Raw genomic sequence first — 13,547 nt, forward strand, 5'->3', positions numbered from 1 at the left:
GAAAAAAAAAATGTGTATATAAGCACAAATTTAATTGTAGTATATACCAATCTATAATCTATTTTAACACAAACATACACGGTGAATATTCTTCCATGTGACAAAATGTAGTTATATGTCATAACTTCAGGGATTCCATAGTGTTTAATAATATGCAGCTTTAAAAAATGAATCCCCCAATTAGTGCTGGATATTTGCATTGTTTCTAAGATTTTACTTGTGTACCAAGGTTGTTATAAGGAACAACTGTGTTCAGTTTTCTTGATGTGGTTGATGGCTAGGTCAAATACTTCTTTTTTTCCACATAAAATCCAGCTTCTGCAGGACAAAGAATCTCTTTTCTTTTTTTGGATCTTTGTGTACAAGCTGTGAAAATACCGTTTTCTCAATGCTCATGCTGAATCTGAATATCATCGTTTTTGTAAATCCTTCCCAATCAGATAAGCAAAATTATTACTATTTTAATTTGTATCGATTAGTTATTGAACGTTTACTTTTTCCAAATGTTTATTAGTTTTTTTTTTTTTTTAAATGAACTTGCCTATTAATGTTGTTAGCCTAGTTTTTTATAGCTGTGGATAATGTAGATGTTAATGGCTGCAAAATGGATATGTTGAATGCATGATATTTTACCATTTCCCTATTTAGGACATTAATGCTGATTCTAATTTGGGACCTATTATTAAATAATGTTGCAATGAACATATTTATGAATAACCTTCACACACACACACACACACACACACACACACACTCTTCAGATCTTACATAGGATAAAATCCCATGCTCAATGTCAAGTGTTTCTGTCAGATCTAAGAGGGAAGACTGACCCACCAGGCACTCTCCTGCCAGGGTCCTTTGGAGCTGGTGGCAGAAATCTTTGGTCACTTTGCTGCTGTCTCTGACTTACACCCTGGGACTCCACAGAGCTCTGCTTGGCTGGCTTTTTGGGGTCTTTGTGCTTCTTCTATGTGATGGCCCCCTGACTCCTACGTGTGCTGCTGGTCACTTGCTTATCTCTGCATGTGTTTACTCCTTTCTCACCTGCCCTACTGCCAGTGCTGCTTCCCAGGGAAAGGCTTGGGAGATGGACATCAGGACAGCCTTATGTGAAAAATAAGTATTTGTTTTTCCTCTTATTTTCAATGTGCTGGATTTTTTCCCTGTATGCAGGTGATTTATTTGTTATTCTTTTCAGTGAAGTTTCTATTTTTTTCAGTGTTGGTCCCATTTGATTCAGTGTTTGCCAGCTATTGTGAGTTTATAGTGTTCTTTCACATTTAACTCATTAGTGGTACTATTTGAGAGCTCAGGATCCTAAATAAAGTCAATGGGGTCACTATTATATTAACTGTCTCACACTTGAACTGTAGCATTTCTTAGGTTTGTGGACTGAGGTTAATGTCTTCTATATGCAGAATAAGCAAAGCTAAGGCTGTTCTGGTTGTCTTCTTCCTTCCTGATATAATTTGGCTCCGTATCCACGCCCAAATCTCACCTTGAATTGTAATAATCCCACATGTCGTGGGAGGGACCCAGTGGAAAGTTATTAAATCAAGGGGACCAGTTTTTCCTGTGCTGTTCTCATGATAGTGAATAAGTCTCACGAGATCTGATGGTTTTATAAAGGGGAGTTCCCCTGCACAAGTTCTCTTGCCTGCTACCATGTAAGACATGACTTTGCTTCTAATTCACCTTCTGCCATGATTGTGAGGCCTCTCCAGCCATGTGGAATTGTGAGTCAACTAAACTTCTTTCCTTTATAAATTACCCAATCTCAGGTATGTTCTTATTAGCAGTGTGAGAACAGACTAATATATTTCCACACCTCTGGACCCAGACTCCACTGAGCATAGATTAAAAACTTTAGGACCTGAGAATCTCCAAGTCTCTTCTAATTTCACACACTGTCCTTCTGGGACCAAACCAGATCATGCATGTGAGGCTGTAATGAACACTACAGGTAGAATATAGATAATTTAATTATTTTTAAAACACGATTTCTTGTGGATTATCAATACAGATCCATTTGTGCCAAACTGACCTGCCTGGTAGAAGCAGAGGAACCAGGAGAATTGAGGTGAAATTTTTTATCGTTGTAAAATTTCCAAAAGCAGAGACAGGGCCTATTATATGCCTGGCACAAAGAGAGAGATCAATCAGCAAGTATTCGTCTATTGATAAATGGCATAGTGTTACTTCCAGCCCAGTGGCCCTGGAGCCCTCTGGGGCACAGCTGCCATAACGCCAGATTGCCAACAGGGGGAGTCTGGGTCTGAGGCCAGGCTAGGCTGAAAGATATTGAGGCTGCTGAGTGGCTCCACAGAAAGTGATGCCTGAGCCCCTGGGGAAAGCTGCGCTGGACTGAGGGCCTCAGCCAGCCTTGCCCAGGTGGAAGGTGAGAGCTGGCTCCTCTGATCAGCATCAGATGGGCTGGCAGCCCAGGTCTGGCTGGAACAAGCAGTGGAGAAGTTTCACACAGAGCTGGGAACTCTGTTAGCGAGATGAGAGAGAGACTGGTTTCAGAACAGGGTGAGCTAGAAGGGAAAGAAACTGGTATCCAGGGCACTTGGGTGAAAAACACTTGGGAGCTGGGAAGGCTAGCCAGGAAGGAATAAGGTTGACTGAGCTCAGGGCTGGGCCTGGGGCAGGGAAATGGGACCTAGGTGCAGAGGAGCATCTCAACCTCCTAAGCCGCAGGCAGACCTGGCTGTGGGAGAAGCCTGCCCCCGCCGGAGAGACAGGAAATAGGTAAAAGGAAACTGGGTACTCACGGCATAGTTTCTTGGAAATGGGAAACTGGGTACTCACGGCATGGCCCCTGGCCTTCCGGGTCCCTGGAGTTAGTTCCTTTCCACTGCCCCGCTCCATTCTCTGCTACGTTGTTAGGGGAGTAGGTGGTTGGTTTAGGGATGGTAAGAAATTCCTAAGGTCCAGAGAGGTTTATTTATTTATTTTTTGTGAGGGGAGGCGGGGTGAAGATTGTTTATAATGGAGTTCAAACCAGCTCTGACAGAGGGTTCAGTATCAAAGACATGTGATTGAGAAATTGGTGAAAAAACTGTACAGCATGGGGTTTAGGGAGGAAGGAGGGCTGGGGGAGAAAGGAAGAAGCAAAAGCCAGAACTGTCAGCAGATGGCTGCCTGAAGCAGTGTTGTGGCATATTGAAGATGGTTCAGTGAATAAATAAGACTTCAGTCATATTTATGCTAGAGATCCATTTATTACAGTCCTGCAACCCCGACCGCCCACCCCTTGGGGATTCTTGCCTCTGTCCCAGAGATGGTCAGGCCCAGAGGAAGGTTAGTCTCATGCCTGCTGTTAGAGGCATTTCATTGTTCTCTTTATCCAGGGCAGGAAGTGTGAGACCTTCATGTAGACTCCTGGAGGTGTCCCGTTTATGCGTCCATGGGAGAAAATACCTTGGGCCACACGCTTACACACGAGGGGCCCCCCGGAGTCCCCCTGTGAACAGAGAGAGGAAAGACTGAGCTGGCCTTCCCTAGGATGGTTGGTCTCTGTTACGGATTTTGTGAGACGTCAGTGCCAGGCAGGCCTTGTCACCTCCCTGAGTCCTAGGTCTCCAGCATGGCCCTGGCTGTACTTTCTGGCTCTCCCCAGACCAAGCCTTTCTCTGCAATTCTCACGGACACTTCGGTGATAAGTGACTGTGGGATGACAAATCCCTCCCCTCCAGCCACCCCAATCCACCCAAGGAGTGGACACAGACTGCCCAAGCTCTGGGCTGAGAGCATAAGGATCTGGCCACTGCCATACCCCAGAACTCCCTCAAGTTCCTCTCTCCCTGTGGTCTTTCTGGGTAGGGGCTGGAAATCCAACCTTGAAACCGGTCTTTGTCGTCTTTGGATCCCCCACACAAATCTCAGTGGCTTTGCTGTAATTGGCATGGAAGAGACGTTCACACTCCCAGTCCTTCTGCACTGTCAGCAACACTTCCTGCAGTGTGGTTGCTAAAGTGCCCGTTGAAACACGACCCCAGCCGGCCACACTGCACACTTGCCCTGGCTTCACCTGGACCTTGCTGCTAGGTAACCTGAGGGGCTGTACAGCTGTGGTCCGCTTGGCCTTTCTCTCCAGCTGGTAGGGAAGAAGCAAGAAAGTCCAGGTCAGGCAATGGCCTTCTGGGCCCCGACACAGTGATGGGGCTGCACAATCTTCCCTCTCCTCTAAGGCACAGGAACTGACCAAGAGGTCAGGATGGAAAGGAGGGAAGAGCTCGTGTCACAGTGGCCACAGTGGGAGTGGAACCAACTGGACCAAGAAGAGCAAGAGTGGCAGGAGTGTGCCTCACCTGCAGTAGCATGATGTCGTTGGAAAAGTTCTTAGGATTATAGGCTGGGTGGGGGATGGCTCTTTTCACAGGGATAAACTGCTGGGTCCGCTCCTGTTCCTTGATATTGTGGGCCCCCAAGGTGACATTTATGGAGCTGCACAGAGAGCAGAGTGAGGATGGGGGTGGAGTCACAGAGGATACAGCCCAGGAGTAGTAAAGAGCAGATGACAGCTAGGGCAGGGTGGGGCTGCAGCTGAGGGGAAGTTGAGGGGACAGGAGGGCTCCAGGGCTGAGTGACTGTGCCCTCTGCTTCACAAAGACATGAAGAGTAGGGCTTCTGGGGGCTCTCTCTTGCCTTCAGGAAATATCATGAAATTGCTCGAGTTTGCATTTTGATCCTTAATGCATGGATTCAACCTTTACCACTGCTTTATTTGGCCAGTGTGTGAAACTGTGGCACTTGCTCTGACCTCTGACCCTCTGACCCTGTCCTATTTCTCATCCTCTCCTCATCCTAGTCCTATCCCAGGTGGCTGCTCCAATGAGCTTTCATGGGCTTGCATTACCAGGAACTCTGGAAGCTCCCCTGGGCTGCAGTCCCCAGAAGAAAACAAGGGTCCCTGTAGGGGGGACTCAGAAGGTGAGCTGGTGTTGCTCCTTACCTTCCCAGGCAGTGAGCAGCTGTCAGCACAAAGTCCTTTCTCACTAGGATGCCACCACACCTCTTCTTACTCTTCTCATCCAGAAACTGAACAAAGGCCATGTAGGGGCGGGAGTGGGGCTTGGCCTCATGGCCCCCGATGATCTCCTCTGAAAGGAAAGGCTGGAAGATAAAGTAGCTGGGGATGGCTGCGGTCAGGAGAGAAGGCTTAGGATGACAGTGATTGACGGCGAAGTCTTTTGTGTGCTGCAGACAGTGAGGGAGGGTCCTCCTGAGCTCTGCAGGCAGCACTCCTTGCAGGCAGAGTAAGCTTTTCTGAACTTTAAGTCTCAGAACCTTCTCTCAGAAAGAATGGGCAGTGCTTGACTTCTGCATCCTACTGCAGAAACATACATGGAGGAAGAAAGATCTATTTTCACAACGGTAGAGCCCCAGAGGATCCTGGACTGTACTTCCCAGGCTCCTCCTTTTTAGTGAGTCTCTCTGATCCCTCTAAGCCTCTGCTGTCCTCCAGATTGGTGCCATTTTCTAATGATCTACCCATGAGCTTCTGGAGTTGGATTTTCTAAAATTCTCATGTGCCAGGGCCTAACACATTCTACGTTCTCAGTAAGTGTTGTTTGGTGCGTAAATGAATAGCCTCCAATTAGCCTTTGGCTGAGGTTTAGTGGGGGTAGTGCTGGTGGGATTGAGGACCTCAGGGATGTTAGAGGGGGTACCACCAGGTCAGTGGAGTAGCTGAGGGCCTGGAAAGGCAGAAGGGAGTGGAGAAACCAACTAAAAATGAATTGCAAAGCCTAGGTGGAGCCAAGGTAGCGGGAGAGCTATGGATACAGTCATCTTGCCACCTCTGAGATAAGTTGTACCATGGACTTCTCTCCTGGGCAGGGGTGATTGGGTGGGGGCACTGAATAATTTAAGTGGTTCTTAAGCTGGGTCCAGAGATAACTCCCCTGACTGCAACTTGGTGTCTGAGCTCCTCTTTCCTGGGTTGGAGTGTAGAATAATAATTACTTATCTTTTTCAGCTTCACATTCCTCACCAAATGCCTTTCTAAGAACAATCCACATTCCAGGTCATAAAGGAGAGGTCTAGGGAGAGGCTAACACCTATTAAACCTTTTAGCGAACACCCTTCATTTTTGGATCTTTGCTGAGTCTCTATCTAGCCTCAGATTTATAAGTCTGGGTGTGGAATAGGAGCTGGGCTCAGATTGAGGAAAATTCCTGACCAGTGCTCATAGGTACAGGGTATCTTATAAGATGGGTTCAGGCCTCTAGAATAGGGATAGTCACTTACCTGTCCCAGCCCCAGGGGTCAGAAGAAAGGCCAACAGGAGCAGAAATGGCTGCATTTTCTCAGGAAGGCTGCCCGGGTCAGAGCTGTTGGTGTTGACTCCTTTCAGAAACAAAATGCTGAAGGGGGATGAAGGAGGGATGGGTACAGAAACCTCAGAGACCTCCTAGGCTTGTCCCCTTCTGGTTTTGATGGGTGTCATTATAAGGGTGGTTTATTAAAATTCTCTCGTTTGGTTTAAGTCGACATGGCACTGTCACCACATTTACACCCCTGCTGCTGAGTAACAAGGTGAAAGCCAGAATAAAGAACAAGGAGGTGGAACTGTTGAAGTTGTGGCTGCAGCTAGCAGAAAGGCTGGTACCGCAGAAGCTCCTCAGTGACTGAGAAGAACCAAGAATGTCTCCTTTTCTCAGTTCTTGGCTCTTTTTCTACTCAGATAAAATCATGAATAATTATTTAGCAAGCCAGATCCAGGGATATGAGAGACATGACTCTTGCCGTTGAAGAGTTGATGGTTAGCAAGAGTAGACTGAAAATCTGTGGTTAGAGCACAAGATGGTAAGGGCCATGGTGGGGAAATCTGCTCGTTGGTGTGAGATGGAGGCTGGACTTGCCTTACCAGTATGCAGAGTTGCACACACCCAACAAGTACTCCGAAAGGCAACCCATTCCTATCTTACCACTATCTTGGATTCATATTGTTGGAATATTTAGAATCCCCTCTTTAAATATAAATATTCTGTGACAAAGATAACTTTTGTATTCCACAGTTCTGCACACAAGTTCTGGACTTGATATTTATTGAACCAAAATTAGTCATCATTGCGTCCACTGAAGTGTAGTGCTTTATGCTTTGGTTATTTAGCCCTCCTTAAGCAGAGGTAGGGACTGTTCCACTCCATCCATGCTGCTTATGAATGAGGAGGGGATTTCCCTTGAGAAATGTTAGTTGTTGTTGCCAGGTGATGGAAAAATGGATGCTGATCATCCTGATAATAACTGTCCACTAAGGCCGGGCACGGTGGCTCACGTCTATAATCCCAGCACTTTGGGAAACCGAGACAGGTGGATCACGAGGTCAGGAGATGGAGACCATCCTGGCTAACATGGTGAAACCCTGTCTCTACTAAAAATACAAAAAAATTAGCTGGGCATGGTGGCAGGTGCCTGTAGTCCCAGCTACTCTGGAGACTGAGGCAGGAGAATGGCTTGAACCTGGGAGGCGGAGCTTGCAGTGAGCTGAGATCGCACCACTGCACTCCAACCTGGGTGACAGAGTGAGACTCTGTCTCAAAAAACAAACAAACAAACAAACAAAAAAACTGTCCACTAAGTGTTCTCTCAGTTTCCAGAGAGCCATGTCTCTGATGTCCCTTGGCTCACAGTCATGGGCTGTCCATAAACAAAAATGTGTATATATACATATGTTTGTATATTTATGTATATGTATATATATAAATATATATGTATAGTTAAGTAGAGAACATGTAAATGATAACATTAAAATTACCGAGAATTCTACCACAAGAGATCATTATTAATGCTTAAGCATGTTTCCTTCTACTATTTTTCCAGGTATTTATAAGGTGCTATTCCTGCTATTACTTTAACTGAATTGGGATAGGACTTTAGGTGATAATCTTTTTTGTGATGAATTTTCCAGGTGTTCTTTGAGCTTCTTATATTTGGATATCTAGATATCTAGCAAGGCCAGGGGAGTTCTCCTCAATTATTTCCCCAAATAAGTTTTTCAAGCTTTTAGATTTCTCTTCTTCCTCAGGAACACCAATTGTTCTTAGGTTTGGCTGTTTAACATAATCCCACATTTCTTGGAGGCTTTGTTCATTTTTTAAAAATTAGTTTTTCTTTGTCTTTGTCTGGTTGGGTTAATTTGAAAGCCTTGTCTTTGAGCTCTGAAGTTTTTTCTTCCGCTTGTTCTAGTCTATTGTTGAAACTTTCCAGTGCATTTTGTGTTTCTCTAATGGCTTTCATTTCTAGAAGTTGTGATGATTTTTTCTTTATGATATCTATTTCTCTGGAGAATTTTTCACCTATATCCTATATATGTATATATATATATATTTTTAATTTTTAAAGTTGTTTTTCACCTTTCTCTGGTATCTCCTTGAGTAGTTTAATAATCCTCTGAATTGTTTATCTGGCAATTCAGAGATTTCTTCTTGGTTTGGATCCATTGCTGGGGAGCTAGTGTGATCTTTTGGGGATGATATAGAACTCTGTTTTGTCATATTACCAGAATTACCTTTCTGGTTCTTTATCATTTGGGTAGACTATTTCAATGGAAAGGTCTGGAACTCAAGGCCAGCTGTTCAGATTCTGTTATCCCATGGGGTGATCCTTTGATGTGGTGCTCTTCCCCTTCCCCTAGGGGTGGAACTTTCTGACAGCTGGACTGTATTGGCTGTTATTACTCTTCTGGGTCTAGGCTCCCAGTGGAGCTACCAGGTTCCAGCTGGTGCTGCGAAATGTCTGCGAAGAGTCCTGTGATGTGATCTGTCTTCAGGTCTCCCAGCCATGGATATCAGTACCTGCTCTGGTGACGGTGGCAGGGGAGTGAAGTAGACTCTGTGGGAGTCCTTGGTTGTAGATATGTTTAGTGTGCTGGGTTTCTTGAATGCTGGCTATGCTAGCAGTAAAGTTTTCATGTGGACACACTCAGGACCTCTGGTTAGCCAGGATGTTGCAGGCATTGGAATTAGGTGTTATCTTCTCCTTCCTGGGTTCAGGGTTAAGAAGTGGTGTTTTCAAGAGAGCACCAGCTGCAGCGGTAGTAGAGGGATCTAGGCTTGCCCTAAGTTGGCCAGGGTAAGAAACCAAGTTTCTCAGATCATGGGTGGGGCCTTGAAGCTCCCAAGTTTCTATCTTTTGTGTTTGGTTACCAGGGTGAGTAAAGAAATACCATCATGTTGGGGCAGGGTTAAGCGGGTCTGGGCTCAGAGTCTCCTTGGGTGGGGTTTGTTGTGGCCACTGTGGGGGATGTGGGGGTGGTTCTTAGGCCAATGGGGTTATTTCCCAGAGGGGATCTTGGCTACCTCTGCTGTGTCATATAATTCACCAGGGAAGTGGGGGAAAGCTGGTAGTGAGAGACCTCACCCAGCTCCCACACAGTTGGCGAGGCCAGTCTCACTCCCAAAGTGCCCCACTCAGATCTTGCCCAAGGCTGTGAGCTTTCCCACTGAGAAAGCAAGCATGACTTTCAGATATCACCCCTCCCCATCTGCCCACTTCAATGGGAGGGACTTTGCTTCTGAGTTCATGTGCTCATATTGCCAAAGCTCCCACTCGTCCCCCAGACTCCATTAAAGAAAATTTGTGTCCAATTGAAACCACTACCAATTTCAATTGGAAGCTTCCTTCACCTGGTGACCCCTCCCCAATTCCACTGGCTACCTTCCCTGAGAGCTCCTGTGACATATAGTCAGGAATGGCTTCCCTGGGCTCAAGCTGAAGACTGGAAGTGCCTGTAAGGCACTTCCCCTGATACTTCTACTTTTATATTTTGTGTGACTGCCTACATTCGTTTTAGTTCTAGGTAAAGTTAAATTCTCCCTTGATCTGGATTTTCAGATTCCCCATTGGGGATGTGTATCCAGAGGCAGGTTTTTTCCCTCTCACACTTTGGGAACTTACAGTTTTTCACCTGTTTTGCAAAATTTGCTGCAGTGTCCTGTTTCTTTCAAAGGATCTGTGAATTCCTTTGGTTTTCCTGGTGTGTTCCTGTGGTGGTTCTTGGAGCAAAAGATCACAGTGTGAGTCTTCACATACTGTTGTGTCCATCTAAGTGGGAGTTGCATGTGCCTTTAAAGAAACCTGACTCATGAAGGACTTCCCATTTTTTGTACTGCCATGATCATCAACGCATTATTACTGTCTCACACTGTTTCTTCTTAGTGTCTCTCATCCTTCAGATCTCACCTTGTACTGGTATTATTATGGATCCTAGTAATTTGTTTAAAAAACAGCAAACGCTTAAACTCTCTTCCTTTGAGTCTCATGGGGTTGGAGTGAAGTTGTTGGTTTGGATCCTTGCCCAGGTAGCTTTCAGATCCAGCCCTCATCTTCCTTCTGTTCTCTGTGACACAGTCTACATCACACAGATTTCTCTGTCTGGCAGCTCTGTCTTGTTGGGCCAAGCCAATGGTTGGTGCTGATGAATGAGGGTCTTTTTCCTTCCCACTCTTTCTTCTTAGCTTGAGGACTATTTCAGGATGACTCCTCTGCTCTCCTCCTGGCTCCAGCTCTCACCTGGCAGGCTAGATATGGTTTCGTATTCTGCCAGGTGATCAGGGTCCTGGCAACACTACTTGCTCCCTCCATGCCTCCAGCTAGGTGTGGTAGTGGCTTCCTGGTATTGCTAATCTCTGGGTTGATTCATTTTACCCTCTTTGGCTTCTCTCATGTAATTAGTTCCCTGTAATAAACTCCTTCTGTTTGTAAATATTTGGAGTGGTTTCTGTTTTCTTGGACCCTGACTAAGACACCCTTAGGGTATTGTATTAATTTCTTAGTGCTGTTATAACAAAGTATTACAAACTGGTGGCAGCAGACAACAGAAATGGATTCTTTCACTGTTCTGGAGGACAGAAGCCCGAAATCAAATATCAGCAGAATTGGTTCTTTCTGGAAGTGTCTGGCAAAGTCTGTCCCATGCTGCTTCTAGCTTCTAGAGGTATCTAGCAATCCTTGCCACTCCTTGGCTTGTAGATGCATTGCTCCAATCTCTGTATCTGTTGTTGGGTGATGTTCTCTGTATGTCTGTGTCCACATTTACCTGTTTTAAAGTGATGCCAGTAATTTCATTAGGGTCCCTCTTAATCAAGTATGACCTTATTTTAACTTAGTTACATCTGCAAAAACCCTGCTTCCAAATGGGGTCACGTTCATAGGTGGTGGGTGAACATAAATTTGGGGGGACACTATTCAACCCAATACAGTTGGATTTTAGTTTGAGTCTTTTGTTCAAAAAACAAACCAAGGATTTAGTTAGAGGTAATTAATTTTTTTTCTGAGATAATTCCAAGAGACTGGAGCAAGGAAGTAGGAAGAATGAGACAGGGAAAATAAGGAGAGCTAACCTTGAGTGCATTACCGAGCTACCTATTGCTGTGGGCATCTGGAGTTGAATCCTGCTGGGGACTCTTTGAGAATCCATAAAGAATGGATGTCAGCATTGTCTTTCCAAAATTCAGGAGGCTGGGTCGTTTGCCTGATAAGTCCCATTCCCAGTTGGTTGAGTGTTGTCTCTAGGAGCATTAATTCTTTCTCACTTGAGGGCTAAGACTGCTCTTTGACAGAGCAAATTTTTACAGCTCCAGAGAACATCCTGAGAGAAAAGCTGAGAGGTGCTTGGGTGCCTGGGCACTCGAGGGGCAGCTCAAGGCACAGTGGGCCAAAGTGATGTGATGCAAGGAAAATAATATCTATTTCCGGGGCTATCTATCACCATCCTTATTATCCAGGTCTGGCCTGTGTCTCATGGAGGAGATGAACTCTCTTTAATCAGTTTACTAAGGTTTCTTCTTTTCGCTTGTCACTGCTTCAGTGTTCTGAAGAGGCAAGGTCCCTCCCCTGGGGCTCCTGCCACTCTCATTCACTCTTTCCAGCGTGGCCGCTCTCTTCTGCATCTTCACCTCCTCTGATGATGGAAGAAGACTTGACTCATTGGCTCTGAAGGAAAGTTAAAAACAAGTCATGTTTTATGTTTCTTTTCTCTGTCTTTTTTAAATTTATAGGTTCTATTATTGACAGTACCTATTATGTGTTTGTTGTGTTAGTGATGTTTCCATACTTATCTGATTCGGAATTTGTACAGCCACCTTAGATTGGTGGTTTTGTTTCTGGTCCACTCACCTAGTGGCTGGCTGATGGAAATAACATCCTGAGGTAACTGGTCTGGGTCCCCAGGAACTGTGTGTGGTGTACTAGATGATACCGGCTAAGCTGGCTCACTCCACATGCTGAGTATAGGTACCAGGGAGAGATTACGTATATAGTTTGTCATTTGGGGTCAGATCGGGGGGTCTAATGGCAGTCAGGGCTGGGTCACAAGGTCAGAAGAACACAGATGTGCAAAACATGTGAGCTGGGATACATTTTCTTTAATATTTTGAGGAGAGCTTGTGCCTGTAAGCTGGGGGATATCAGAGCTTATCACATTTCTAACTGGCCTGCCTAACTATACAATCAATAAGCAACTGAAGATTGTGGGCAAAGTAAATATTGTTATTGTTTTAAATGACTAAAAAAAAATTGTTATAAAATAATGGCCAAAAAATCTGTGACTTGATTATGTTAAAGTTGATTGAAATGAAACACTGTAAGAAGTGCAAGAAAAAAACTTAAAACGTGCCTTATAAAGAGTACATGGCTAATTAGTTTGCTGAATAAATGAGAAAATACTCTATATCATAACAACAACGAGAATTTACTGAGTCCTTACGGTTTCAAGTACTTTATGTTCATCCTATCATAGAATTATCCCAGCAATTATGTAAGGTAGGTATTGATACTATCTCTATTTTTACATGAAAAAGTTGTGATCAAGAGAAGTTAAGAAACTTGCTCAATCTCACACTGTGAGGAGGGAGTAGCCAGGGTTTGAGCATCACAGTTTGATTCCAGAGCATCTGATATTAACCACTACACCACCAAATTCCCTGGAATCTGGAAAAAAAGAGGGTCAAAGATTTTTCTAGAGCTCTTATGGGGCCCTTTTCTGTGTAAGACTTACAGATACTGGAGATGAGATTCCTTGGCTCTGGTGGAGGAGACAAAAGCACTAGTGATTAGGTAAGAATGGTGAAGGTCATGCTTAGAGGAATGGAAAGAGTGGTGTGGAGAAATGCAGAAGAAGGTGTGCTTCAACACGAAAGATTTTAGTCATCTAAAACAATAACAATATTTACTTTGCCCACAAGCCTGCAATTTGATCAGAGTTGGTGTGGATGGCTTGTCACTGCTCCCCTCCATGTCAGCAGGGGTGACTTGAAGCCTGGAGGCTGGAATCATTTGAAGGTTCACTCATTCACAGGTTCAGCAGTAGATGCTGGGAGCTTCGTATCTTTTCCATGACGGCCTCCCTGTGTTGCTTCACTGCACAGGATTGTTTCTCACAACCTGATGGCTGGCTTTCCCAGAGTGATCATCCTCCCAAAAAGTGAGCCAGGCAGAAGCCGTGTGCTTTTTGTTACCTAGACTTTGAAGTCATGTGGTATCCATTCTACAATATTCCATTGCTTGGAGCAATCTAAAGCCCCCACCCAGATTTAAAA

General features: G+C 44.9%; 1 protein-coding gene across 3 annotated transcripts; it reads right to left on the bottom strand.

The window, feature by feature from the left end:
• Positions 1 to 3,199: 3,199 nt before the first annotated feature.
• GZMH (granzyme H) lies at positions 3,200 to 6,426 on the bottom strand. Of its 3 annotated transcripts, none has more exons than XM_025391962.1 (5): positions 6,256 to 6,426; positions 4,958 to 5,105; positions 4,314 to 4,449; positions 4,034 to 4,099; positions 3,200 to 3,466 (listed from the first exon to the last, which is right to left on the bottom strand). In XM_025391962.1, the coding sequence occupies exons 1-5, from the start codon at positions 6,308 to 6,310 to the stop codon at positions 3,323 to 3,325; spliced, it is 549 nt and encodes a 182-aa protein (XP_025247747.1). In that variant the 5' UTR covers positions 6,311 to 6,426; the 3' UTR covers positions 3,200 to 3,322. The 3 variants fall into 3 exon arrangements, with proteins under 3 accessions (XP_025247747.1, XP_025247746.1, XP_025247748.1); XM_025391961.1 differs by having other exon boundaries at positions 3,842 to 4,099; XM_025391963.1 differs by lacking the exon at positions 4,034 to 4,099.
• Positions 6,427 to 13,547: the final 7,121 nt, after the last annotated feature.

This window comes from Theropithecus gelada, chromosome 7b (assembly GCF_003255815.1).
Source record: "Theropithecus gelada isolate Dixy chromosome 7b, Tgel_1.0, whole genome shotgun sequence".
Classification (NCBI taxonomy): Eukaryota; Metazoa; Chordata; class Mammalia; order Primates; family Cercopithecidae; genus Theropithecus; species Theropithecus gelada.

What these genes read in the sequence shown, in the direction of transcription:
- GZMH (XM_025391961.1), bottom strand. Translation starts at nt 6,310, where the DNA reads ATGCAGCCATTTCTGCTCCTGTTGGCCTTTCTTCTGACCCCTGGGGCT. An exon ending in GACCCCTGGGGCTGGGACAG is followed by an intron (nt 5,106 to 6,255) that starts GTAAGTGACTAT and finishes CTTTCCTTTCAG; the next exon opens with AGGAGATCATCGGGGGCCAT. An exon ending in GCTGCTCACTGCCTGGGAAG is followed by an intron (nt 4,450 to 4,957) that starts GTAAGGAGCAAC and finishes CTCTCTGTGCAG; the next exon opens with CTCCATAAATGTCACCTTGG.